The 27,365-nt window shown below is 45.3% G+C and overlaps 1 protein-coding gene and 2 pseudogenes across 2 annotated transcripts; 2 read left to right on the forward strand and 1 right to left on the reverse strand.

The window, feature by feature from the left end:
- The first annotated feature begins 2,870 nt into the window (after window positions 1-2,870).
- On the forward strand, window positions 2,871-3,675 carry LOC114211256 (large ribosomal subunit protein eL8 pseudogene; annotated as a pseudogene).
- A 2,605-nt stretch (window positions 3,676-6,280) lies between these two features.
- LOC148162687 (heterogeneous nuclear ribonucleoprotein A1-like 2) lies at window positions 6,281-7,301 on the reverse strand (annotated as a pseudogene).
- A 748-nt stretch (window positions 7,302-8,049) lies between these two features.
- Window positions 8,050-24,777, forward strand: IFT46 (intraflagellar transport 46). 2 transcript variants are annotated; one of them, XM_028105714.2, is made up of 12 exons: window positions 8,050-8,263; window positions 8,977-9,073; window positions 12,432-12,511; window positions 15,243-15,376; window positions 18,565-18,639; window positions 18,784-18,877; window positions 19,316-19,444; window positions 20,873-20,994; window positions 21,355-21,421; window positions 23,230-23,290; window positions 23,573-23,658; window positions 24,287-24,777. In XM_028105714.2, exons 3-12 carry the CDS (start codon window positions 12,467-12,469, stop codon window positions 24,380-24,382), a joined length of 909 nt encoding a protein of 302 aa, XP_027961515.1. In that variant the 5' UTR covers window positions 8,050-8,263; window positions 8,977-9,073; window positions 12,432-12,466; the 3' UTR covers window positions 24,383-24,777. The 2 variants fall into 2 exon arrangements, with proteins under 2 accessions (XP_027961515.1, XP_087873954.1); XM_088017828.1 differs by lacking the exons at window positions 8,050-8,263; window positions 8,977-9,073; window positions 15,243-15,376 and having other exon boundaries at window positions 12,437-12,511.
- Window positions 24,778-27,365: the final 2,588 nt, after the last annotated feature.

Raw genomic sequence — 27,365 nt, forward strand, 5'->3', positions numbered from 1 at the left:
TGTTTCTGCCCTTTCACTGATTGTCAGCATCTTCGTTTAATTAGGGACATCTCTTACAGTTTATAAAGCTCTCATAGCCACTATATCATTTAATATACAAACTGATGTGCATAAAGGACTAGTATCTAGAATATATAAAGAACTCTTAGAACTCAACAATAAAAAGATAACGTAATTTTAGGGTGACTGGGTGGCTCAGTCGGTTAAGCGTCTGACTCCGGCTCAGGCCATAATGAGAGCGCAGTGTGGAACTCCCCACTGAGCAGGGTGTCTAGCTTGTCTCTCTCCCTCTGCCCTTCCCCTGCTCGTTTTCTTTCTATCTCTCTCAAATAAATAAGTAAAATCTTAAAAAAAAAAAAAGTTAATTTGAAAATGGGCAAAATAGGAGCGCCTGGCTGGCTGAGTCTGTAGAGCATGTGACTCTTGATCTCATGGTCATGAGTACAAGTCCCACGCTGGGTGTAGACATTATATACATACATACATATTAAATAAATGAATGAATAAATGGGCAAAATAGACATGTCTCCAAAGAAAATATACAAATAACCAAAAGCACATAAAAAGATGCTCAACATCCTGAGTTCTTTGGGAAAAGCAAGTCAAAACCACAATGAGATACCTCTTCATAGCCAATAGGATGGCTATAATAATAAGTGTTGGTGAGAATCTGGAGAAATTAAAACCCTCTCACAATGCTGGTGGAAATGTAAAATAGTGCAGATGGTTTGGAAAAACAGTTGGGCAGTTTCTCAAAAATTAAACATAGAATTTCCATATGACCTATCAATTTCACTCCTTGGTATATATCCAAGAGAATTAAAAACCCATGTTCATACAGGGGCGCCTGGCTGACTCAGTCAGAAGAGTATGAGACTCTTGAACTCTGGGTGGTGAGTTTGAGCCCATGTTGCATGTAGAGATGACTTATAAATAAACACATGTTCGTACAAAATTTTTACAACGATGTTCCTTGAAACATTATTCCTAATACCCAAAAGGTGAAAACAATGCAAATATCCATCAATAGATGAATGGAAGACAAAACGTGGTACATCTGTACAGTGGAATATCAGTCATAGAAAGATACCGATACATGATACAACATGGATGATCCTTGAAAATATTATGTTAAGTGAAGGAAACCAGTCATGAAAGACCATATCTTATATGGGAAGACTTGCTCTGAACCTGTTCATTTCACTTGTATGAAATGTCCAGAGTAGGCAAATCCATAGAGACAAGAAGTAGGGCTTCAAGGCACTGGGAGAGGGAAGGAATGGGGAGTGAGGTTTGTTGTTTGTTTAAGATTTTATTTATTTATTTGATAGAGACACAGCAAGAGAGGGAACACAAGCAGGAGGAGTGGGAGAGGGAGAAGCAGGCTTCCCGCTGAGCAGGGAGCCCGATGCGGGACTCGATCCCAGGACCATGGGATCATGACCCGAGCTGAAGGCAGACGCTTAATGACTGAGCCACCCAGGCACCCCTGAGGTTTGTTTCTTGAAGTGATGGAAGTGTTCTGGAATTAGAGGTGGTGATTGCACAACTTTGTGACTATACTAAAAACCACAGATTGTACACTTTAAAAGGGTGAGTTTTTATGGTTTGTATCTTTTATTTTATTTTATTTTAAGATTTTATTTTATTTTTTGACAGAGACACAGTGAGAGAGGGAACACAAGCAAGGGGAGTGGGAGAGGGAGAAGCAGACTCCCCCTGAGCAGGGAGCCGGATGCGGGACTCGATCCCGGGACTCTGGGATCAAGACCTGAGACGAAAGCAGACACTTAACAACTGAGCCACCCAGGCACCCATCTTTTTTTTTTTTTTTTAAGATTTTATTTTTAAATGAATGTGGGCCTTGAACTCACAACCCCAAGATCAAGAGTCATATGGTCTACTGACTGAGCTAGCTAGGTGCTCCTAAATTATACCCTTTTAAAACATGTGAGCAGGAGGGGCACCCAGGTGGCTCAATTGGTTAAGCGTCTGACTCTTGATTTCTGTTCAAGTCTCAATCTCAGCGCCCTGATTTCAAGCTCTCTGTTGGGCTCCACACTAGGTGTGGAGACTACTTTAAAAAAAAGTGTGCAGGAAGCAAGGCTTATGCCTTTTTTACAGATGAAGAAAATGATGACAAGTTTAAGAAATTTACACAGGGGCGCCCGGGTGGCAGTCAGTTAAGTGTCTGCCTTCGGCTCAGGTCATGATCCCAGGGTCCTCAGTTTGAGCCCTGCGTTGGGCTTCCTGCTCAGTGGGGAGTCTGCTTCTTCCTCTCCCTCTGTCCTGCTCGTGTTCTCTCTCTCTCACTCGCTCTCTCTCTCTCTCAAATAAATAAAATCTTAAAAAAAAAAGAAATTTACACAAAGTTCTAAGCCAGTATATAATGGAAATAAAACTCAAATCCAGTCTTCTGATTCTGTTGGCAGTTCCCCCATGCCAAAAGTCAGACTTTGAGTAGACCTGATTCAGCAGTTCTTCCCTACATCCTATATCATTTTATCCCATATCACTGGCTCAGCTCTATAGCACTCATCCACTGCTGAAATGGATAAACAGCATTCTTTTATTGAGTGTTTATTTTGTGTCAGGTACTTTACACGTTATCTCCAATTCTTTACAACAATCCAGATAAGGACACTGAGGATCAAAGAAGTTAAACACCTCTCCAAACTCAAACAGCCTGTAAATGGTAGAGTCAGGATTCAAAGCCAGCTTTTCTCATGATGACACTGCCTCTTTTTATCTCTTGTATATTCCTTAATGCTTACTGAACACTTACAATGAGCCAGGCATTATTCTAAATTCTTCACATGGATTATCTCATTTATTCCCCCACAAAACTCTCTCTCCTCCAGCCATTCAAGATGACAAAAGAAAAGGAGGTTAAGGGGAACAAGGTGGCCCCAGCTCCTGCTGTTGTGAAGAAGCAGGAGGCCAAGAAGGTGGTCAATCCCCTGTTTGAGAAAAGGCCCAAGAATTTTGGCATCAGACAGGAGCACATCCAGTCCAAAAGGGACCTCACCTGCTTTGTCAAATGGCCCCGCTACATCCAACTGCAGCAGCAAAGGGCTCTTCCCTGTAAATGTCTACAAGTGCATCCTGCGATTAACCAGTGCACCCAGGCCTTAGACTGCCAAACAGCTACTCAACTGCTTAAACTGGCCCACAAATACAGACCAGAGACAAAGCAAAGAAAGAAGCAGAGATTGTTGGCTGGGGCTGAGAAGAAAGCTGTCAACAAAGGGAATGTCCTCACTAAGAAGCTGCCTGTCCTTTGAGCTGGGGTTAACACTGTCACCACCTTGGTGGAAAACAAGAAGTCTCAGCGGGTAGTGATTGTATATGATGTGGATCCCATTGAGCTAGTTGTCTTCCTGCCTGCCCTGTGTCATAGGATGGGGGTTCCCTACTAGCATTATCAAGGGGAAGGCCAGGCTGGGGCGTCTGGTCCACAGGAAAACCTGCACCACCGTTGCCTTCACACAGGTCAACTCAGAAGACAAAGGAGCTCTGGCTAAGCTGGTGGAAGCCATCAGGACCAACGACAATGACAGATATGATGAGATCCGCCGACACTGGGGAGGCACCATCCAGGGTGCAAAGTTGGCGGCTTGCATTGCCAAGTTAGAAAAGGCAAAGGCTAAAGAACTGGCCACCAAATTGGGCTAAATGGATGCTTTTAAATTTTCTGTACATAGGGGCGCCTGGGTGGCTCAGTCGTTAAGCGTCTGCCTTCGGCTCAGGTCATGATCCCAGGGTCCTGGGATCAAGCCCCACATCGGGCTCTCTGCCCAACAGGAAGCCTGCTTCTCCCTCTCCCACTCCCCCTGCTTGTGTTCCCTCTCTCACTGTGTTTCTCTCTGTCAAATAAATAAATAAAATCTTTAAAAAAAATAAATTTTCTGTACATAAAAGTAATAAAAAGTTCTCTTTCAGTGAGTGTTAAAAAAAAAAAATCCTCACAAGAATTCTTTGAAATAGGTACCACTAATATCTCTATTTTACAGGTGGGGAAACCAAGGTATAAAGAGGAAACCTAGGGGCGCCTGGGTGGCTCAGTTGGGTAAGCATTCAACTCTTTTTTTTTTTTAAGATTTTATTTATTTGACAGAGAGAGACACAGCGAGAGAGGGAACACAAGCAGGGGGAGTGGGAGAGGGAGAAGCAGGCCTCCCGCGGAGCAGGGAGCCCGGTGCGGGGCTCGATCCCAGGACCCTGGGATCATGACCTGAGCCGAAGGCATACGCTTAACGACCGAGCCACCCAGGTGCCCCAAGCATCCAACTCTTGATCTCACCTCAGGTCTTGATCTCAGGGTCATGAGTTCAAGCCCCGAGTTGGGCTCCACACTAGGCACAGAGCCTACTTAAAACAAAACAAAAACAAAAACACAAAGAGGAAAACTATTCTATCACAGATGTCAGGGCTAGAGAGTAGCAAAACCAGGATTTAAACAAAGGCTACTCAACTTCAGAACCTGTACCCTTAAGCACTGCATTATAGAAGCTCACAGATTTTTTTTAAATTTTTTATTGTTATGTTAATCACCATATATTACATCATTTGTTTTGGTGTAGTGTTCCATGATTCATTGTTTGTTCATAACACCCAGTGCTCCATGCAGAATGTGCCCTCTTTAATACCCATCACCAGGCTAACCCATCCCCCTACCTCCTCCCCTCTAGAAACCTCAGTTTGTTTTTCAGAGTCCATCATCTCTCCTGGTTCGTCTCCCCCTCTGACTTACTCCCCTTCATTCTTCCTCTCCTGCTATCTTCTTCTTTTTCTTCTTTCTTAAAATATGTTGCGTTATTTGTTTCAGAGGTACAGATCTGTGATTCAACAGTCTTACACAATTCACAGCACTCACCATAGCACATACGCTCCCCAATGTCTATCACCCAGCCACCCCATCCCTCCCACCCCCGACCACTCCAGCGACCCTCAGTTTGTTCCTGAGATTAAGAATTCCTCATATCAGTGAGGTCATATGATACATGTCTTTCTCTGACTGACTTATTTCACTCAGCATAACACCCTCCAGTTCCATCCATGTCATTGCAAATGGCAAGATCTCATTCCTTTTGATGGCTGCATAATATTCCATTGTGTATAGAAGCTCACAGATTTTAAAACTTTGCCTGCCTGGGAGGATATATGTCAAACTGTATTTTTTATTTTTGTTATAAAAACATACTGTAGAGCGCCTGGGTGGCTCAGTCAGTTAAGCGTCTGCCTTCAGGTCAGGTCATGATCCCGGGGTCCTGGGATCAAGTCCCATATCCTGCTCCCTAATCAATGGGGAGTCTGCTACTTCCTCTACCCCTCCCCCCTGCTTGTGATCTCTCTCTCAAATAAATAAATACATACATACATAAACATGTTGTAAAAAAGACAAATTGTTAATTTTAAAGAAGTAAAAATCTTGCCTGGAATTGTTGTTTTATTGTGGCAGCTTCCAGGGGCCTTCGATATGGACCACCGAAGCTCAGACAAGACGAATTGATGCTGATTCTTTGGAAATATGACATTAGCTAAATTACACTGCGTAAGAAAAGCACCCCTGCAAATGTGCTTCCTGAGGAGAGCTTTAGAGGCAGTATGTCATAATGGTTAGAAGCTGAGACTTCGGAATTTGACCCGTGGTTGACTCCTATATTGACCACTTACTAGCTGAATGCCTCTAGGCAAGTAACTTTTATCTAATCTATCAACTGGCAGGAACATCTATCTCATAAGGTTGTGAAGTTAGATAATATATTAATAAATAAGATTATATAATCTAAGTGCTGCTACGTAGTAAGTACTCAACAATACATACACATTATTATTAGCAATAACAGACAACACAAAAATTTTAAAATGTTTTGCAATTCCATTTTTAACCCCAGGTGTCTCAGGAAAGGTGTCTTCTCATTTTCCTTTTTTTTTTTTTTAAAGACACATTTATTCAGCGTCATGATCAGACTATTACATTTAGCAATCAACAGCGTGGGTGCAAAAAAAAAAAAATCTACATTAAAACCCTTTGTTGGAATGCTTTACACTTTCCACAGAACAGAAACTAAAATAACCTGTTATACAATTAGTCACAAATACAGTCCTCGAGTTTTTTGCCCATACACATGAGTATTGTCTAAAACATGTCTTCTTTGTAGCCGCTAGGCCCTGCCACCACTGTGCTTGGCTGAGTTCACAAATCTGTTGTAACCTGTAGCTTCCCTGTCACTTCTCTGGCTCTCCTCTCCTGCTAAGCTTTGTTTCCTGGCAGTGATTAGAACCTTCTGCCACTGCCATAGCTGCTGCTGCTGCTGGAATCACCACAGCCACCTTGGTTTCGTGGTTTGGCAAAGTATTGGCCTCCACCACCAAAGGGGCCAGAGCTTCTGCCTCCAAAATTTCCTCCTTTCATGGGTCCAAAATTTGAGGATTGATTGTTGTAATTGCCAAAATCATTAGAGCTTCCGCCACCTCCAGAGTTGCTTCCATCATGACCAAATCCGTCATAGCCAACCCCACGGCCACCATATCCACCACCACCTCGACTGCCACCAAAGCCACCTCAACCGCCACCAAAGCCACCTCGACCACTGAAGTTCCCTCCACGACCAAAGTTGTCATTCCCACCAAAACCACCTCCACGACCAGCACCAAAGTTTCCAGAACCACTTCGACCTCTTTGGCTGGATGAAGCCCTAGCCATCTCTTGCTCAGATAGGGCTTTCCTTACTTCACAGTTGTGGCCATTCACAGTATGGTATTTTTGAATGACAATCTTGTCTACAGAGTCATGGTCATCAAATGTTACAAAAGCAAAACCTCTCCTTTTGCCACTGCCTCGGTCAGTCATGATCTTGATCACTTCAATTTTCCCATACTGTTCAAAATAATCTCTTAGGTGATGTTCTTCCGTGTCTTCTTTAATGCCACCAATAAAAATCTTTTTCACAGTTAAGTGGGCACCAGGTCTTTGAGAATCTTCTCTTGAGACAGCCCTCTTTGGTTCCACAACTCTTCCATCCACCCTGTGTGGCCTTGCGTTCATGGCTGCATCCACCTCCTCCACAGTGGCATACGTGACAAACCCAAAGCCTCTGGAGCGCTCGGTGTTTGGATCTCTCATTACCACACAGTCCGTAAGCGTTCCCCATTGCTCAAAATGGCTCCTCAGACTCTCATCGGTTGTTTCAAAGCTCAAACCTCCGATGAAGAGCTTCCGCAGCTGTTCAGGCTCTTTGGGAGACTCTGACTTAGACATGAGGGCGGTGGGAGGGGAGACTTTAACGATGCTTACTCTGCGGTGTCCACGGGCAGAGAAAGCCTCATTTTCCTTTTTAAAGCCACATCTCACTTTCCTCTGGCAGGTTTTCAGGATCAAATTTCAATACTTTTCTCTGCTTTCCTCCCTCTCTCACTCCTCAAATTAACTATGTTTATAGTTTTGAAATATTTTTTACTTAATCTTCATTCACTCATTCCTTCATTCACCTATCCAACGAGCATTTTTTTTAATGTTTTTTAAAAGATTTTATTTATTTATTTGAGAGAGAGAGAATGAGAGATAGCACGAGAGGGAAGAGGGTCAGAGGGAGAAGCCGACTCCCCGCTGAGCGGGGAGCCCGATGCGGGACTCTATCCCTGGACTCCAGGATCATGACCTGAGCCGAAGGCAGTCGCTTAACCAACTGAGCCGCCCAGGCGCCCCCAACGAGCATTTTTAAAGTGCCTAATTTATGCATGGTACTGCTGCTTAAAGAACTTAAAAGTTAGACACAGACCCTGCCTAAAGAAGCTCTGTCTTCTTCAACAAGTAAAAATATAGTATTTCTATATACAAAACACTGTATTTCCAGATCGGAGGGCTAACTAAACCAACCGACATTCATCGGCCGGTTGTGCCAAGTTGTGATCGCTAGATGCCGCCACAAACGCATTTACTGAAACCATAGAAAAACAGGGGACTAAACTGCCCAGAGAGGCTTTGTCCAAACGCCACTAGATCCTCCCCCGCTCGCTTTGCTGCTGGGAAGAGACGCAAAGCGCGAGTGGAGAAGGTCTCACGAGACTGAAAGCAAATCTCGCGATTTTTATTTATTTATTTTTATTATTATTTTTTTTTTTTGCCTAGCGACTGACAACAAGGCCGGTTGCTCCACGTCGAAGCCCCTCAAGTGGCCTGGCCTAATACTGGAGTGAGACCCTGGCCCTAGGCTGGGGTTCTTTCCACATAGAGGAGACGGATTCAGAGGGGCTACAGGTAATTCGTACTCCCCCTAGCAGAAAGAGCACTGCCTTTCTCCCTCCGGAGAGGAATCTAAGGGCACTCCCCTTGCCTCCAACGCCCCCCCATCTCTTCCCATCTCCTTGACAACCATTCCTTCTCCTCGCCCTTCATGCCACCAGCAACCATCCCGCTTCCTTCACTCCCCAAGAAACTGCTGGGATCCGACCTGCAAGACAGGGGGTTGGGGATGGGGCTGATGCTCTTGGGATTATTGGATGGGACCGAGAGACTGGAGTTTATCCTCCCTTCGGGTAAACAAGGTGACTCCGGAGACAGAACTCTTTCCAGAGCCTCTGCAGCCCCTTCTCCCCCACTCCCACCCCCGGAAACCCCAACAGCTGTGGGAAAACTCTACCGAAACTAAGGAGAGAGCTGCCGTCCAAGACGAATACTGTTCTGCCCTTGTGCGTGTATCTACAGCTTTGGGGAGCTGCTGCCTAAATTAGCTGTCTTTTCCCTCCACGATTCCCTCCCTCCTCAGCCAGGCTGTCAGCAGTTCCTAAATAAGAGTTGCAGCAGAATGACTTAACCGATTGACCTAGGGCCAAGGAGCCTTAAGGAAAATAATGGGGGTGAAGGTTACAAGTAAAACCGGTGACTTGGGTAAGGAGGAGGAATCAAGGCTGGTTCGGAATCAGCTCATATCCTGTGATATGAGCTAAGTAATCATGTCTCCTTTCATTTAGACCAAGATTGTTGAAAACCAGACATATGATGAGCGTCTAGAGATTAACGACTCTGAAGAGGTTGCAAGTATTCATACTCCAACCCCAGGACACAAGGGTAAGAGGAATAAAGAGGAAAGAAGAGAAATGGTTCTCAGAACAAAGAATAAGATGGATCCATGATGGTCTCCAAGAAATTCCTATTTTATAATAGCAAATGTTGGCTATCAGAGTCAAGTTTGGCAAACACTTGCCATTATTTGTGTTTTCTAACTGGTTAAGGTGGGGGAGAAAACACAGCCCCCCAGATTCAGGATTTTCCTCCCAACATGACCAGTGTTCCCTGTCAGCGTTTGCTTCGTGATGTGCTCTGCTCACAATCTGCCAGGGATTCATGGTTGGTTGGTTGATTAGTTGGTTGGTTGGTTTGAACTTATTAAAACTGTTTTGCTCAGTTTTGAAGATGCTTCAACAACCTGCCCTTAACTTGCAATCCCAATCAAAATCTCAGTAGACTCTTTCAACGGGACTTGACACAGTCATTTATTCAACAGACATTTCTTGAATGCCTACCATGTGTCAGCTTTATGCACGGCAATAGGTATACAGTATTAAAAGAGACATTGACCCTGCCATCCTGATGCTTGTAGCCGTGGGAGATCGATGACAAATGAGTAAACAGACATAATTACAAATGTGGTAAGCACATTGATGGAAGCAAAGGGTTCGATAGGATGGAGAATAATGGTGAGGAGTGGGGTCTCCTTTTGACGGGTTGGTCAGGGAAGACCTGAGGAGGTAACATTTGAGACCAAAAGATAAGAAGGATTCAGACAGACATTGAGAAGAAGTAGGCCAGGAAAAGGGAGCAGCAGTGAAATGTGAAAAGGACCTCAGGCCAGAAAGAACTTGGGTGCGTTTGAGGATTTGAAAGAGACCAGCATATGGTAGGAAGGAGTGGTATCAAAGGCAGGCAGGCAAGAGGTAGGCAGAAGTAGGTAGGAGGCCTAACAAGAGGAGCTTTTGAGGTGATGTTGCTGGTAGGTGTGTCTTGGATTGAAAGGTGCGATGATGAAAGTCAGGAGCCAGTTGGAAGGACTGTTGCAATGGCTGAGTTGAGGTGACAGTGACTTGGATGTGGTGAGGAAGGTAAGAATAGAGAGAGGATGGGCGCCTGGGTGGCTCAGTTGGTTAAGCGACTGCCTTCGGCTCAGGTCATGATCCCGGAGTCCCGGGATCGAGTCCCGCATCGGGCTCCCTGCTCGGCGGGGAGTGTGCTTCTCCCTCTGACCCTCTTCTCTCTCGTGCTCTCTCTCTCTCATTCTCTCTCTCTCAAATAAATAAAATCTTTAAAAAAAAAAAAAGAATAGAGAGAGGAGGCAAATAGAAGATAATTGCTGATGGGCTGGGTTTGGCTCTTGGGTTGGGAATCAAGGATGACATCTGGGGTTGCTTGTTTATTGCAGTAAGTATACCTAACATAAAATTTACCATTTTAATCATCTTTAAGTGTACAATTCAGTGGCATTAGGTGCATTCATATTGTTGTATAACTATCTCTACTGTCTATTTCCAGAGCTTTTCTATCATCCTGAACAGAAACTACTCGTTCAACAATAACTCTCCATTCCCCTGTCCCTGGCAGCCCCTGGTAACCTCTGTTCTACTTGGTGTCTATGACTTCATCCATTCTGTGCTCCACAAAAGTGGAATCATACAACATTTGTCCATTTGTGTCTGGCTGATTTCACTTAGCATAATGGCTTCGTGGTTCATCCATGCTGTAGCCTGTGTTCGTCTCCTTCCTTTTTGTGGCTGAATAATATTCCACTGTATGCATAACCACGTTTTGTTTATCCACTTGTCTGTTGATGGATACTTGGGTTTTTCCACCTTTTGGGTATTGTGACTGCTGCCTGAACATGGGTGTGCAAGTATCATTTGAGTTCCTGCTTTCAATCTTATAGAGATAGAGATAGAGCTATGTATATATATATATATGTATGTATATATATACCTAGACAAGGTTTTTGATCTGAGCATGTATATAATCTTGCCGGCCATGGACATTATCATTTGTTTTCAGTTTGGGCAATGTAGTAGGCTGAAAAATGGTGTTTAACTGGCGTTAATTTGATTTAGAAATCATTGAACATGGGGCGCCTGGGTGGCACAGTCGGTTGAGTGGCCGCCTCTTGGTTTCGGCTCAGGTTGTGATCTCAGAGTCATGAGATCGAGCCCCAGGTCGGGCTCCACGCTCTGCATGGAGTCTGCTTGGGATTCTCTCTCCCTCTCCCTCTGCCCCCACCTAAAATAAATAAATAAGTCTTTTTTAAAAAGCGATCATTGAACATGGTTTTCGTGCGAGTTACTTATATCTGATTATACTTTTATTTATTTTTTTTTAAAAGATTTTATTTATTTATTTCAGAGAGAGAGAGAGAATGAGAGATAGAAAGCACGAGAGGGAAGAGGGTCAGAGGGAGAAGCAGACTCCCTGCTGAGCAGGGAGCCCGATGTGGGACTCGATCCCGGGACTCCAGGATCATGACCTGAGCCGAAGGCAGTCGCTTAACCAACTGAGCCACCCAGGCGCCCCTATCTGATTATACTTTTAATTGTTCAGACTATTTTTATTGCTATCATATAGAGGCTGATTCAGACTTATATTTGTGACTATTATTTGCCAGGAGCTGGGTCAGTTCCTTTCACTTGAGTTTTGTCATTTGATCCTTACAACAGTTCTGAGGGATAAATGTTACTGCCTTCCTTCAGATGTGGGAATACTGAGACTCAGGCTAAGTCATTTTGTCCATGTCATAGAGTTGTTCTCTAATCCCAGTCTTCTATCAATCCAGCCCTCTTATCACTTTATTAATTACTAACCTCATTTTGCCAATGTGTAAAGTAAGAGCAGATTTTATATGATTTATGTAACAGCAGATAATCAACTAGTATAATGTCTAATCTAATGCCTTATGCACAGTAATGCTTAGTAGATATCTCCTGAATTGAGTCAACAGAGCCATGGCTAGAATTCAGTCTCCTGTCCTTTAACTAGATATTCTTTTTTTTTTTTTCATTTTTATTTATTTGACAGAGAGAGACACAGCTAGAGAAGGAACACAAGCAGGGGCAGTGGGAGAGGGAGAAGCAGGCCCTGTTCCATAAAACAGAACAAAAAATATTATAAACTAAAAATATTTGTCTTTGGGCATCTGGGTGGCTCAGTTGGTTAAGCAACTGCCTTCGGCTCAGGTCATGATCCTGGAGTCCCAGGATCGAGTCCCGCATCGGGCTCCCTGCTCAGCAGAGAGTCTGCTTCTCCCTCAGACCTTCTTCCCTCTCATGCTCTCTCTCTACCATTCTCTCTCTCTCTCTCAATAAATAAATAAAAATCTTAAAAAATAAAAAAATAAAAATATTTGTCTTTAAAAATCATTTTAATAATCTAAAGGGAAAACTTTTCTCCTAAGGACTTCTTCATCCCGCCCGTCTTCCTACCAAGACTATGGCTGACAGTAGCAACAATGAGTATGGAGAGGAAAACAACAAGGTATGGTACAACCCACAGCTTCTCGTGGACTTTCTTGCTTTGAGCTGTTGGTAGTTCGTTTGCGGTGACAGTAGTTCAGTAGTAAACATTTCTTGGATACTCACCTCCAGGGGTTGGGTTGGGTACGTTTGAGCTCATGTAGGAAAATCAGGAGCAAAGAGTCTTAAGATTTTGATTCCTTCAGGAGTAAAGCCTACTAGCACAGCTGACTTTTTGGTGAGGAATTTCATATAGCACAGGCCGGTGCTTTGCAAACTTTACTGATCATAAGAATCAAGTAGGATACTTATCTTTAACAATACGTATTTCCAGTAGTGCCCACCTGAAACTACTGAATCAGAATCTTGAAGGTAAAAGCCTGAGAATTTATATTTTTAGCAAGCACTCCAAGTAATTCTTATGATAAAGCAAGTTTGGAATTACTGGTCTAGCCATCTGTTCATTGTCAACATTTGGGATACTGCCAATATTTTGTGAAAGAGACTTTAATTTTGAAGTTTTAAGACCCAGATGTCACTTTGTTGTTGTTCTGTGAACCTAGAGGATTACTGTTTCTGAATGAAAGACGGAAAGGTGCCTGCAGCTCTAGGCAGGACCGGGAAGCTGTGCACATGCTCTGCTTAACAGCCATTGTGTCCGGTCTTAACGCGAAATCCAGGGGTTACTTTTTTTTTTTTTAAGATTTATTTGAGGGGTACCTGGGTGGCTCAGTCAGTTAAGCATCTGCCTTCGGCTCAGGTCATGATCCCGGGGTCCTAGGATCGAGCCCTGCATCAGGCTCCTTGCTCAGTGGGGAGCCTGCTTCTCCCTCTCCCTCTGCCTGCCGCTCCCCCTGCTTGTGCTCTCTCTGTCTCTGTGTCAAATAAATAAAAATCTTCTTAAAAAAAGATTTATTGATTTGAGGGGGGTGGTCAGAGGGAAATGGAGAAGGAGAGAAGCAGACTCTCTGCTCCGCAGGGAGCCCCACACAGGGCTATATCTCATGACCCTGAGATCATGACCTGAGCCTAAGTCAAGAGTCAGAGGCTTAACCGACTAACATACCCAGGCACCCCCAATGGTTACATTTTAATTGTCCTTCAAGAATAGGAGCTTTGCAAACAAGCGAAGGATATCTGAAGTAATGCAAAAAGCTGTAGTAATGTAGACAGATTGCATAAAAAGCCTAAAAGGTCATAAAAAGCCTAAAAGGGCCCACTTTGGGGTGCCTGCCTGGCTCAGTGGGTGGAGCATGCGACTCTTGATCTCGGGGTCCTGAGTTCAAGCCCCACGTTGGGTGTAGAGATTACTAAAAAATATAATAAATAAAGTACTTAAAAAATAGTAGAGACACTTGGGTGGCTCAGTCCTTTGAGTGTCAGATGCTTGATTTTGGCTTGGGTCATGATCTCGGGGGCGTGAGATTGAGCCCCACCTCTGGCTCCTCCCTCATCGGAGTCTGCTTCTCTCCCTTTCTTTCTGCCCCCCCCACATGTGCACATGCTCGCTCTCTCAAATAAATAATCTTTTTAAAAAAGTAAGTAGGGGCGCCTGGATGGCTCAGTTGGTTACGTGTCTGCCTTCAGCTCAGGTCATGATCCCAGGGTCCTGAGATTGAACCCCACATGAGGCTCCCTGCTCAGCGGGGAGCCTGCTTCTCCCTCTCCTCCCCACTCATGCTCTCTCTCACTCTCTCTGTCTCTCAAATAAATAAATAAAATCTTTTTTTTTAAGTAAATAAAGTAGTCCCACTTTGTGACTAGTGTGCTATTTTAACATCTTACCCACAAAGTAATTTTTAGGCATTTTTCTATGGCGTATAAAGCCCTCTGCCTTTAGATCAGAGATTTTGCAAAGCACAGCTTTGAAGAAGCAGACCAAAAAAAAGTGAGCAATTTCCTAAATTGACCTAATTTTGCGTATTCACCCTAAATTTTTCTAGTCTCCATCATGCTGTGGCCAATATTCAAGACTCATTTATCTTTCTAATTCAGTGTACAACCAGAATCAGCAGAAAGGATATATTTTTGAATGACCTTTAAATTGACCATCAGTATTCTTAAAGAGCTCCCTTTGCCAAACAAGGATAGCTTTGGCAGATTTTGAATTGAGAAAGAACAATTTGGGGCACCTGGGTGGCTCAGTTGATTAAGCATCTGACTCTTGATTTTGCCCCAGGTCATGATCTCAGGGTGTAAGATCAGAACCAACCCCCCCCCACCCGGCCTGCCCTGCACTGGGCTCAGCGCTGGACATGGAGCCTGCTTAAGATTCTCTCTCTCCCTCACCCTCTGCCCCTCCCACTCTCCCTCTCTAGAAAAAAGAAAAGAAAGAAAGAACACATTAAGAGATTCTTATCAGGGATGCCTGGGTGGCTCAGTTGGTTGGGCGGCTGCCTTCGGCTCGGGTCATGATCCCAGGGTCCTGGGATTGAGCCCCACATCGGGCTCCCTGCTCAGTGGGAAGCCTGCTTCTCCCTCTGCCTGCAGCTCCCCCTGCTTGTGTTCCCTCTCTCTGACAAGTAAATAAATAAAATCTTAAAAAAAAGAGAGAGAAAGTGAGGACCCAGTTTTTGGCTAAGCAGGAGTAGACAAAGGTCCTTGCGGCCTTTCTGGGGAGTGCCAGCCTCTCTTCCTGGAGAATCGGTGCCAGGCAGGAGGGTATCTGTGCGAGCACTAGGTGGGGTCGGGGCAGAGGTACACTAAGCTTCTCTCTATGTGGTGCCTTCCATGCCTGCCCTGCCCTGTCTCAGGAGAAGAAGAAGGCCTCGCAGCTGACACCTCAGCGGGGCTTCAGTGAAAATGATGATGATGATGATGATGACTCATCTGAGACGGATTCTGATGAAGATGATGATGATGAAGAGCACGGGGCCCCTCTGGAAGGGTGAGGCAATCCCCCAACCGAGGACCCCCAAGCAGGGAGGAAGACACTGGCCTGGGAGGAGATCAGTTGGGAGTGCAATTCTAGCATCTCTTTTGATCTCCCCTACTTAGGACTTTCAGATGTCTCAGAAACCAACAGAATGAATTTTCTTTCTTTTCTGGCTACACTGCCTCACTGAGTCCTGTGATGTCACTTGCATGATCTGAAACTTTGTGGGCTTGGGGCTTCATGAGGATTTGCTGAATAAATCTAAAAGGTGGTCCCTGCCTTCAAGGAGCTCCCATTTTGGGAAAGGGAAAATAAAATTTATATAGATACCCAAGCAATTCTGTTTAGCAAGGAAAACACACATGCACAGGAGCATTTCTACTTTAGGCTCAGCTCCTCTTTGGAAGGGTGGAGAGCAAGTGCTTTAGGAGCCGCACATGGAGGCAGATGTTCCTGGGTGATGCTTTGGCAAAAAAATCTCCTTACCCAGGGGCGCCTGGGTGGCTCAGTCGGTTAAGCATCTGCCTGCAGCTCAGGTTATGATCCTGGGGTCCTGGGATTGAGAGCCTCCCCACCCGCGTTCGTGCTCTCTCTCTCAAATAAAATAAAATCTTAAAAAAAAAAAAAAATCTCCAGGGTGCTGGGTGGCTCAGTCGGTTAAGCATCTGCCTTCGGCTCAGGTCATGATCCCAGGACACTGGGATCGAGCCCTGAGTCAGGCTCCCTGCTTCTCCTTCTCACGCCTGCTCGTGCTCTCTCTCACTATCTTTCTCTCAAATAAACAAAAAATCTAAAAAAAAAAAAAATCTCCTTACCCTGTTCCAGCTCACATGCTAGATGAGTCATGACCCATCCCTAGAGGTTTTAATCAAAGTGGATTCTAAGGCCCATCCATTTCAAATACCATTACTGTTAAAGTGATGATGGTGTAGCCATCAGTAGGATTCCATCTGGCCATTGAAAGCACTCTCCACACTGCAAAGAACAATCTCCAAGAGAGTGTTAAATTTTTAAAAGGTATAAAGAGTATTTATGTTGTGCTACCATGTGTATAAAACAAATATTACAAGACTATCTCCAGGAAACACTAGAGACTAATAATAGTGATTACATTGGAGGAGGGACTTGGTGGGAAGGGGACAAGGGTGGAAGTGAGCCGTAACTTCTACTATAGACATTTGTACCTTTTCCTTTATATCATCTGTATGTATCACTTATTAAATAGTTTAATAAAAATAAGTTACCTGTGGATCATCCACCTGCAGGTAGACACTAAGTAAATGAGACAAAGGTTTAATTGCAGACTGGCTTTTCATGCTTCCCAGTTTACTTCATGATCATATGCTGCTTTCATAAATTATAATCTGGGGAAATGGAAACTTCATATCAATAATATGTTTAATTTTTTAAGTTACTCTCCCCAGAAGGACTTTATTAATACTTTCCAAGTCACTTATGTACTTTGCCAATGTTCATTACATTTTACTTAATTATAATTAATGTGTTCTATTTTTTTTTACTGTATACATTTCCTGTATCAATACAAGTACTTTTTTTTTAAGATTTTATTTATTTATTTGACAGAGAGAGACATGGCGAGAGAGGGAACACAAGCAGGGGGAGTGGGAGAGGGAGAAGCAGGCTTCCCGCCGAGCCAGGAGCCCGATGTGGGGCTCGATCTCAGGACCCTGGGACCATGACCTGAGCTGAAGGCAGATGCTTAACGACTGAGCCACCCAGGCGCCCCTACAAGTACTTTTTTTTTTTTTAAGATATTTATCTATTTGAGAGAGAGAATGAGAGAGAGAGAGCATGAAAGCGGGGGAGGGTCAGAGGGAGAAGCAGACTCCCCGCCGAGCAGGGAGCCCGATGTGGGACTCGATCCCGGGACTCCAGGATCATGACCTGAGCCGAAGGCAGTTGCTTAACCCACTGAGCCACCCAGGCGCCCCAAGTACTTTTTAATAACTATACAATATTTGGGGTTCCCGGCTGGCTCATCGGTAGAGTGTGCGACTTTTTTTTTTTTTTTTTAAGATTTTATTTATTTGACACAGAGAGTACAGACAGGGGAAGCAGCAGAGGGAGAGGGAGAAGCAGGCTCCCCGCTGAGCAGGGAGCCCAACTCGGGGCTTGATCCCGGGACTCCAGGATCATGACCTGAGCTGAAGGCAGATGCTTAACCAATTGAGCCACCCAGGCGCCCCGAGTGTGCGACTTCTAACCTCTGGGTTGTGAGTTTAAGCTTCACATTGGTCATAGAGCTTACTTAAAAATTAATAATAACTATACAATATTCAACTTAATATACCTGTCTCTCCAGTATTGGATATTTTGTTTCTAATTTTTTACTTATATAAATAACACTGTTAAAAACATCTTTGTAAAAATTCTTACTTTTCTTGGGGCGAAGTATTTTCATGTCAGAACTTAAAATCTCGGGGCACTTGGGTGGCTCAGTCGGTTAAGTGTCTGCCTTCGGCTCAGGTCATGATCTCAGGGCCCTGGGATCGAGCCCTGAGTTGGGCTCCCTGCTCAGTGGGGAGCCTGCTTCTCCCTCTCATTCTCCCCCTGTGCTCTCTCACTTGCTCTCTCAAATAAATGAATAAAATCTTTAAAAAAAAAAAAAAAAAGGGCGCCTGGGTGGCTCAGTCGTTAAGCGTCTGCCTTCAGCTCAGGTCATGATCCCAGGGTCCTGGGATTGAGCCCCGCTGGAAGTCGGCTTCTCCCTCTCTCACTCCCCCTGCTTGTGTTCCCTCTCTCGTGTTCTCTCTCTCTCAAATAAATAAAATAAAAATCTTTAAAAAAAAATAAAATCTCATGTTGTATCAATTATACCTCAATTAAAAAAAAGAAATTAGAATCTCATACCATACTTTCTCTTCATCCCTTCCATTCAAAAAAAGAGAAAGAATTTCTGCTACATTCTAAAATGTTTAAAAATTGTTTTAGATTTTCTGCAGTTCTTTTCTTCTTTGTCAGAGATAACTGAGCTAATTATAATCCATTTTAAAATTGCCTTGCGAACCACCTGGGAAAGGCAGATGTGGGCAGGGCACAAACCAGGTTCAGAGTCACAGGGTCTGTGGTCAAAGTGAAGGCCGGTGGCGGGGGTAGGGTAGTGGGGGCTGGTGATGAACCGGGGCTCAGTCACATCTGCTCTTCTCTGGCCACCTTGAACCATATTTTCCTTTTCCCAGGGCCTATGATCCTACAGATTATGAGCATTTGCCAGTTTCAGCTGAGATTAAGGAACTCTTCCAGTATATCAGCAGGTGAGCACTAGGCCATCCTCCCATGACCCCACCCCCTTCCTACCTCTAGTCTGAAACAAGCCTGTTCTTCCTAGATTTTTTTAGCCTGAGCAGTAAAGTTCATTTCTCTGACTTTCTCTTCCTTCCCTTTGCGATGTCTCCTAGGTACACACCTCAGTTGATTGACCTGGACCACAAACTGAAACCTTTCATTCCTGATTTTATCCCTGCTGTTGGGGATATTGACGCATTTTTAAAGGTACAGTTGACACATCCTAAAAATGACTTCTTAGGTGTTTCTTCGGACCTCTCTATTACTGTTAACAGTTCAACTAATTTCCTTGCCTAGCATTGGCTATCTTGATATATATTCTTCATTTCATTGGAGTTCTCAACCTTGCTCTCCAAATTCTGCTCATTGCTATTTAGGTAATACTTGATTATATCATTATATATTAAAAATTTGTCATTCATTTACCTCCTAATTATCAACTGTACAATTAGGGCACTGTAGACCATGTGTTTTTTATAGACAGTGTTCTAGTGCAGCATGATACAGAAAGCATGTCTTTTAATACTAGTAATAATAAAGGATGAGAAGAGTTCTTCCTCTTCAACTTATTAGAAACAACAGGTGTGACCTTTCTATGTCTGCCCCCCCGCATTTTTTTCCTCTGTCTTCCTTTCTCCTGACCAGGTCCCACGTCCTGATGGAAAGCCTGACAACCTTGGCCTGTTGGTATTGGATGAGCCTTCTACAAAGCAGTCGGACCCCACCGTGCTCTCACTGTGGTTAACTGAGAATTCCAAACAGCACAACATCACGGTAAGATGCCAGCCGAGAGCAGAGGCTGTGCTGCTATCCGTGCCATCAGAAGGGGTGGCTCTGGTTTCAGGCCAACCTTATTTTTTTAAAAAAAGAGTTCACTGAGATATAATTTACTTACCATGAAGTTTGCCCTTTTGGATTATACAATTCAGTGATTTCAGTGTATTCACAGAACTGTACAACCATCACTGCTATCTAATTTAAGAACACTTTCATTATTCCAGAAAGAAACCTCATACCCATTAGCAGTCACTCCTCATTCCCCATTCCTTCTAGACCCTGCTAAGGACTTCAGTTCCTGAGGTACTTTTTTTTTTTAATTTTATTTATTTACGTGACAGAGAGAGAGACAGCGAGAGAGGGAACACAAGCAGGGGGAGGGGGAAGCAGGCTTGCCGCAGAGCAGGGAGCCCGATGTGGGGCTCGATCCCAGGACCCTGGGATCGTGACCTGAGCCGAAGGCGGACGCTTAACGACCGAGCCACCCAGGCGCCCCTCCTTTTTTTCAGTTTTTGAGTGGAGTTGACACACAACGTTAGGGTAGTTTCAGGTGTACAGCACAGTGATTGGACAAGTTTATACACTCCGCTGTGCTCACCCCAAGCGTGGCTGCCATCTGTCACCACACAGCGCTCTTACAGCACCACTGACCTTGCACCATGCCTTTTATTCCTGTGACTTACTCATTCCATAACCGGAAGCCTGTATCTCCCTCTCCCCTTCACCTATTTTGCCCATCCCTCCCACCCCGTACCCTCCGGCAAACACCAGTTTGTTCCCTGTATTTATAGGTCTGATTCTGCTTTTTATTTGTTTATTCATTTTTTTTTTTTACGATTCCCCATATAAGTGAAATCATATGTCACTCCTTTTCTTATGGCTGAATCACATTCCAACTGCATTGTGGTTATCCATTCTCCAGTCGTTTCCACTTTTATTAACATGCTCCTTTGAACTTGTATGTGCGTACAAGTTTTTGTGTGGGCATATATTGTTATTTCTTTTGGGTATATATGTAGGAGCGGGATTGCTGGGCTGTGTGCTAACTGCTTAACATTTTGACGAACTGCCGCACTGTTTGCCAAGCAGCTGAACCATTTTACAATCCCACCAGCAATGAGTGAGCGTTCCAGTTTGTCCGCATCCTCGCCAACACGTGGTACTGCCTGTCTCCTTTATCCCAGCCGTCCTACTCGTGCGAAATACCGTCTCAGTGTGGTCAGCCCTATATCCTGTTGACCTGCCCCCTGTGCATGGCTCCAGAAAATTTTACCAGAGTTTCGTCTTGTGTTCATTGGCTGCCGTCAGGCTTCCCCATTCATTAGCTACTTGCTGTATATGAAATAGCAGCAAGGATGAGCCATCCAATTAAAATAAGAGAGCTACTTTAATGCCATCAGCCAGGGTTTCCCCTTATTTTTCTAGCAACATATGAAAGTAAAGAGCCTAGAAGATGCAGAGAAGAATCCCAAAGCCATTGACACATGGATCGAGAGCATCTCGGAGTTACACCGTTCTAAGCCCCCTGCGACTGTGCACTACACCAGGTAAGAAATACCACCCTCTTCCCCACGGTAACCCCTGGGAACCTTCACCACCCTCAGACCCATCGCTTCTGAGAGGAGGGCCCACAGGCGGAGGACATATTGGATTAGCCTGAGGTCCTGTGGATCCTGACAGCCACTGGCTGAGATTGCAGACTTTATAAAGATTATGATTTATCTGGTATTACTTAGCCATTCTTCCAGACCCCAGATCTTGGATAAATAAGTCTGCCCAGTCTGTGTTCTCCTGAAATCCTCATGTGGCAGACTGACCACCTCCCTTCATCCTACAATCTCCTGACCCAGAGATTGCTGATGTCATCAGTCCACGTTTCTTGTTCATATTTACCTCTGTCCATGTAGGCCCATGCCTGATATTGACACACTGATGCAGGAATGGTCCCCAGAGTTTGAAGAGCTTTTGGGCAAGGTAAGTGGAGAGAGCAGGAGCTACAAAAGTGTGGCATTTACTTGAAGGCCCAGTGTTTGCTCTCTTCCTATATTTTTTTAAGTTTTTTTTTTTTTAATTGACCAACTTTATTTATTTGAGAGCGAGAGAGTGTGAGCACCAGCATGTAAGCAGGGGTAGGGGGAGAGGGAGAAGGAGAGAAGCAGACTCTCTGCTGAGCATGGAGCCTGACTTGGGGCTCGAGCCCATGACCCTGAGATCATGACCTGAGTCAAAATCAAGAGTCGGACACTTAACCAACTGAGCCACCCAGGCACCCCTTAAGTTTTTCTTTTTTTAAGATTTTATTTTTAAGTAATCTCTACGCCCAACATGGGGCTTGAACTTACAACCCTGAGATCAAGAATCGCATGCTCTACTGACTGAGCCAGCCAGGGGTCCCTCTCTTCCTATATTTTATTATCATTCACTTTTTAATTGGAGTATAATTCACAACAGAGACATACACATGTTAATTTTCAGCAGCTGAACAGCTTTGTGTAACAGAACACATCAGATCAAAACACAGAACATCACTAGCATCCCAGAAGCCCACTCATGCTTCCATACACTTCCACCTCCCAATGTAATCACTGTCCTGATTTTTTTTTTTTTAAGATTTTATTTATTTATTTGACAGAGAGAGACACAGCGAGAAAGGGAACACAAGCAGGGGGATCGGCAGAGACAGAGGGAGCAGGCTCCCCGCGGAGCAGGGAGCCCGACGTGCGGCTCGATCCCAGGACCCTGGGATCTGACCTGAGCCGAAGGCAGACGCTTAACTGACTGAGCCACCCAGGCGCCCACACTGTCCTGATTTCTAACAGCATAGATCAACTTACCTATTTTGTGTGCTCTCTAGATCTAATCATCCTCTTTTGTGTCTTAATTTCTTTTGCTCTTAAGAAAGTTAGAAGTCCGGGCACCTGGGTGGCTCAGTCTGTTAAGCGTCTGCCTTCAGCTCAGGTCATGGTCCCAGGGTCCTGGGAACGAGCCCCCCATTGGGCTCCCTGCTCAGCAGGGAGCCTGCTTCTCCCTCTTCCTCTGCCCCTCCCCTGCTCATCTCTCTCTCTCTCTCTCTCTCTCTCTCTCAAATAAATAAATAAAATCTTTAAAAAAAAGAAAGTTAAAAGTCTTAATGGGGAAAATGTGATAGTTTAGATTCAGAAATAAAGTTCTAAGTACCAATAATTACCATTAAACAAAGTTAAAAGAGTGGTGGACTGAAAAAAATTAAATAAATATATAAATGTGATAAGATTACTGTCCAAGCAAAGAGCTCTTCCATATCAAGAAAAGGAAACTGATGAGACGCTTGGGTGGCTCAGTTGGTTACGCATCTGCCTTCGGCTCAAGTCATGATCCCTGGGTCCTAGGATTGAGTCCCACATCGGGCTCCTTGCTCAGTGGGGAGCCTGCTTCTCCCTTTCCCTCTCCCTCTGCTGCTCCCCCTGCTTGTGCTCTCTTTCTCTCTCTCTCTGACAAACAAATAAATAAATATCTTTAAAAAAGAGAGAGAGAGGGGCGCCTGGGTGGCTCAGTCGGTTGGGCGTCTGCCTTCGGCTCAGGTCATGATCCCCGGGTCCTGGGATCGAGCCCCGCATTGGGCTCCCCGCTCCGCGGGAGGCCTGCTTCTCCCTCTACCACTCCCCCTGCTTGTGTTCCTGCTCTCACTGTGTCTCTCTCTGTCAAATAAATAAATAAAATCTTAAAAAAAAAAAAAAGAGAGAGGTGCTGGCCCCAGTGAAACCTCAGCCTTCTGACTCTGGTCCATCCCATGCTCGTCCTAGGTGAGCCTGCCCACAGCAGAGATTGACTGCAGCCTGGCGGAGTACATTGACATGATCTGTGGTAAGCTCTTCCATCCCTTCCTTTTCTCCGTCTCTGGACGAATACACTGTGGGCTTTTGCAAAGGCTCCTTTGCTCTGGGAAGATAGCATCTTGAGTTACAGCCAGTTTGCTGTTTGGCAGCACTGAAGGTGGTATTTGGGCTTATGTGACTCCCCACCAGGTATCAGCCCCCAGAGTCATAGCGACACATCCCATCTGGGAGGGCCATGGCCATCCTAAACATAAATGCCCCATAATTCCCAGTTGTGTTTGGTTCTGCTCATGGGAGCTCTTGATTTCAGCCATCCTAGATATCCCTATCTACAAGAGTCGGATTCAGTCCCTGCACCTGCTCTTCTCCCTCTACTCGGAATTCAAGAACTCACAGGTAAGACTAGGGCAGAGAGTGCCTTCTGCCGTAGTGAGGAACGCTCCAGTCTCTACTCTTCCGAGTCAGCTGGGATTTGCCCTTGGACAAGGAAGGATGTTTTTGCAAGACTTAACCATCGCCCTTCCCTGTCATTCGAAGAACAGCAAGCAGGAAGGGTGGGGCTTTCACAGGGAGAGAAGCAGAAGAGCTGTAGGCCTTTGGCCTGGGGGACACGCCAGGGACACTCACCACAGGGCTTAAGGAATGGATGCAGGGCAGAAGGAAAAAAGGGGTTCATCTTTGAAGGGGGAGGGGCAAATTTCTAGCTGTTTTTCAAAGACAGCACCAAGGAATTGTTCTGAAAGTAGAACTGGGGAGGGCACATTCTGCGTGGAGCACTGGGTGTTATGCACAAACAATGAATCATGGAACACTACATCAAGAACTAATGATGTAATATATGGTGATTAACAGAACAATAAAAAATTAAAAAATATAAAAAAATGATTTTCCACGTGTTAAAAAAAAATGAAAGAAGAACTGGGGAAGAATTGGAGCTTAACGGGCTGTAAAGAGGTTAGTTCTTGCTCAGATGCAGCAGCTAGCATACCAGATACTCCATGTACCCTCTCCTCTTTCCTCACAGCATTTTAAAGCTCTAGCTGAAGGCAAGAAAGCATTCACCCCTCCATCCAACTCCGCTTCCCAAGCTGGAGATGCAGAGACATTAACCTTCAGCTGAGACACCCCCCCGCCCCCGGGTCTCTCTGCTCCCAGGCTGAGCTGCCGCCTCTGCCCTGGCTGCGGCGACACAGTCATCAGCCACGTGGCGACCGCGCCTGCACCACAGCCTGACTCGGACGTGGACATCCTGCTGCCCTCTCTGCCAGAAAGTACTGTGTGTGTTCCTTAAATGGCTTCTGCCTGTCTCCGCTTTTCCTCCCGTGGGAATTATGCACCTACACCACTGTGGGGACTTGAGTTAGAAGAACAGAAGGACTGGAACGTCTGGGATTCCAGGGTGCTCAGGTTGGGAGGAAAGCTTCAAAGATGTTCTTTTTGAGACAGCGATGGAGTTCTTTTCTTTCATTCTTAACGTTATTGGCAAAGATTTTGCAAATAAAATGCTCTATCTTCCAGGTTGTCCTGCTCTTCTATAATATGAAAGAGAAAAGACAGACTGAGCATAAGGCAGAGCTAAGGATCAGCCCCAGTAATGGCATGAAGTGAACAGTGGTTTCAGCAAATCAACTTTGTGAAAGAAAACCACATCCCTCGCCTCCAGGATTGGCAGTAGAGGGCAATCATCTTCTCCCAGAACTGATTTTTCCTAGGGGTCTCTCACCAGTTACTGCTGCCGCTGCTTACAGTTTACCTGCCTGTCTAGCTCCAGACCTGTCTGGTTGTGGTCTCCAGAGAGCCTAGCTGTCGCACCATCCGGGTGAGAGGTGATTGTGCCCCGGACGAGCGAGGAAGCGGTGATGGGGGTATAGATGGGACGATTCAGGAAATCATTTGGAGGCTGTATCAGCCAAGCTCCAGTCAGGAAGTCAGAAAACGTGCTAGTTCATTCTTTCTTTTTTCTTTTTAGAGGGTGGGGGGGGGGGGCAGAGGGAAAGAGAATCTGAAGCAGGCTACACCTACCCTGGAGCCCAATCTCACGACTCCGAGATCATGACCTCAGCTGAAATCAAGAGTCGGACACTTAACTGACCGTGCCACCCAGGCGCCCCCGTGCTAGTTATTCTAACACGGGGTGTTAACGATGGGAAATTGGTCACAAAGCGTTGGAAGGGCTGACAGAGCAAAAGGGAGAAGGGAAGGTGGGCTGCTGGAAGGAGAGGTTCAAGGGGAGGCACCTGCTGCAGGTGCCGGAGGCAGAAGGGCTGCTGCAGTGGTCTCGAGGGGCTGAGGGGGCGCCACACCGAAGCACTAAAGTCCGCATGCCCTCATCCCACTACCAGATCAGCCCTGAGTAATGGCTGCGACTTCCTTTCTCCTACCTTCTCGTATCCTGCGGGCGCCTCCCACTGGCAGAAATCAATAGCTGGCAGGGGAATTTGGAAACCCAGCCGTAGAAAACAGAAGGGAGGGTGTGGGGCTGAGAGGCAACAGATAGATAACCAGGAGAGGTAGAACCACAGACCTTGCTGGTAGACTGGATGTGGGGGACAGAAGGCAAGGAATCGGGGATGACACCCAGGTGTTTGGGCTTGAGCAGCTGAAGGGGTAAAGGAGCCAAGTACAGATGTGGGGGGAAGTAGGGCAAGAACTGATTGGAGGGGAGAATTACATTAAAGTGCTACACTGTCAGCCTAATCTATATTGATTTGGATCATATTTTTTTTTAAGATTTTATTTATTTATTTGACAGAGGGACAGCGAGAGCGGGAACACAAGCGGGGGGAGCGGGAGAGGGAGAAGCAGGCTTCCCGCGGAGCAGGGAGCCCGATGCGGGGCTCGATCCCAGGACCCTGAGATCATGACCTGAGCCAAAGGCAGATGCTTAACGACTGAGCCGCCCAGGCGCCCGATTTGGATCATATTTTAGTGAGGAAGTGGATTCACAAAGGTGGAATCTGCAAATAACACGGATCAAGTGTACTTCCTGCCGAAGAAGGCACTGTTAACCACGGCCTTTGCTTACCTCGCTGCTCCTTTATATCCAGCGCAGCCCCCCAGTGACCATCTCAGGCGCTCCTCTCTCTGCCTCAGTGCCTGTCCTTACTCCCTGCTGACTCCTTGCTCTGTGGCCCTAGAAAAAATCCAGTAACTTATATACCTCAGTTAACCTAGCTATGAAACAGTTACAATAAACACTAATCAACTGTCAGGCTTGTCCCATGGGCAAAATTACATGAAAAGATTAAGTGCCCCCAAATGTAATATGTAGTAATTATGTTACTAAGTATAAATTTTCAACTAGGCCTCCTAAAACTGCATTTGGCTACTTCTCCCTACCTGGAGATCCTCATTTTCCATACTCCCCCTAGGCAAACTGCAAAACCAATCTGCTTGCCCTGCTGTACCCATGATTCAGGAAGCCCCCCTTCTTCTTTTTTTCAAGATTTTATTTATTTATGAGAGAGAGAGTATGAGCACGGTGAAGGGCAGAGGGAGAAGCAGACTCCCCGCTGAGGAGGGAGCCCGATGTGGGACTTGATGTGGGCCTCAATCCCTGGACTCCAGGATCATGACCTGAACTGAAGGCAGACGCTTAACCAACTGAGCCGCCCAGGTGCCTGGGAAGTCCCTTTTCTAACTAAACTTTTATGCACGCTATTTCCCTTGCTTGAAGTGTCCCTCACCTTCTCTGCTGGTCCTAGGCTTTTGACATTTGGAAATAAACATTGAACACCCTATTCACATCTCATTCCCTCCTTTAACCCTATACAATGAGAGTATAAGAATAATAATTTCATTTTTTGTTTTTAAAGATTTTATTTATTTATTGGACAGAGAAAGACACGGCGAGAGAGGGAACACAGGCAGGGGGAGCGGGAGAGGGAGAAGCAGGCCTCCCGCGGAGCAGGGAGCCCGATGCGGGGCCCGATCCCAGGACACTGGGATCATGACCTGAGCTGCAAGGCACATGCTCAACGACTGAGCCACCCAGGCGCCCCAAGAATAATAATTTTGAAAAAGATATAGACCAGCAAGGATTGATAATAGGAAAGAAAATGACAGAAGACTAGGCAGCAACATTTTTGGAAGATGGATAAGTG

This window comes from Eumetopias jubatus, unplaced genomic scaffold (assembly GCF_037043125.1).
Source record: "Eumetopias jubatus isolate StellerSeaLion01/CBP00866 unplaced genomic scaffold, mEumJub1_p1.0 scaffold_13, whole genome shotgun sequence".
In the NCBI taxonomy this organism is placed as follows: domain Eukaryota; kingdom Metazoa; phylum Chordata; class Mammalia; order Carnivora; family Otariidae; genus Eumetopias; species Eumetopias jubatus.

Excerpts from the sequence above, each read along its gene's own strand:
- IFT46 (XM_028105714.2), top strand. The coding sequence starts at position 12,467 with ATGGCTGACAGTAGCAACAATGAGTATGGAGAGGAAAACAACAAG. Across the intron at positions 15,377-18,564 it reads CACGGGGCCCCTCTGGAAGG|GGCCTATGATCCTACAGATT; the intron begins GTGAGGCAATCC and ends TCCTTTTCCCAG. Across the intron at positions 19,445-20,872 it reads CCAAACAGCACAACATCACG|CAACATATGAAAGTAAAGAG; the intron begins GTAAGATGCCAG and ends TTATTTTTCTAG.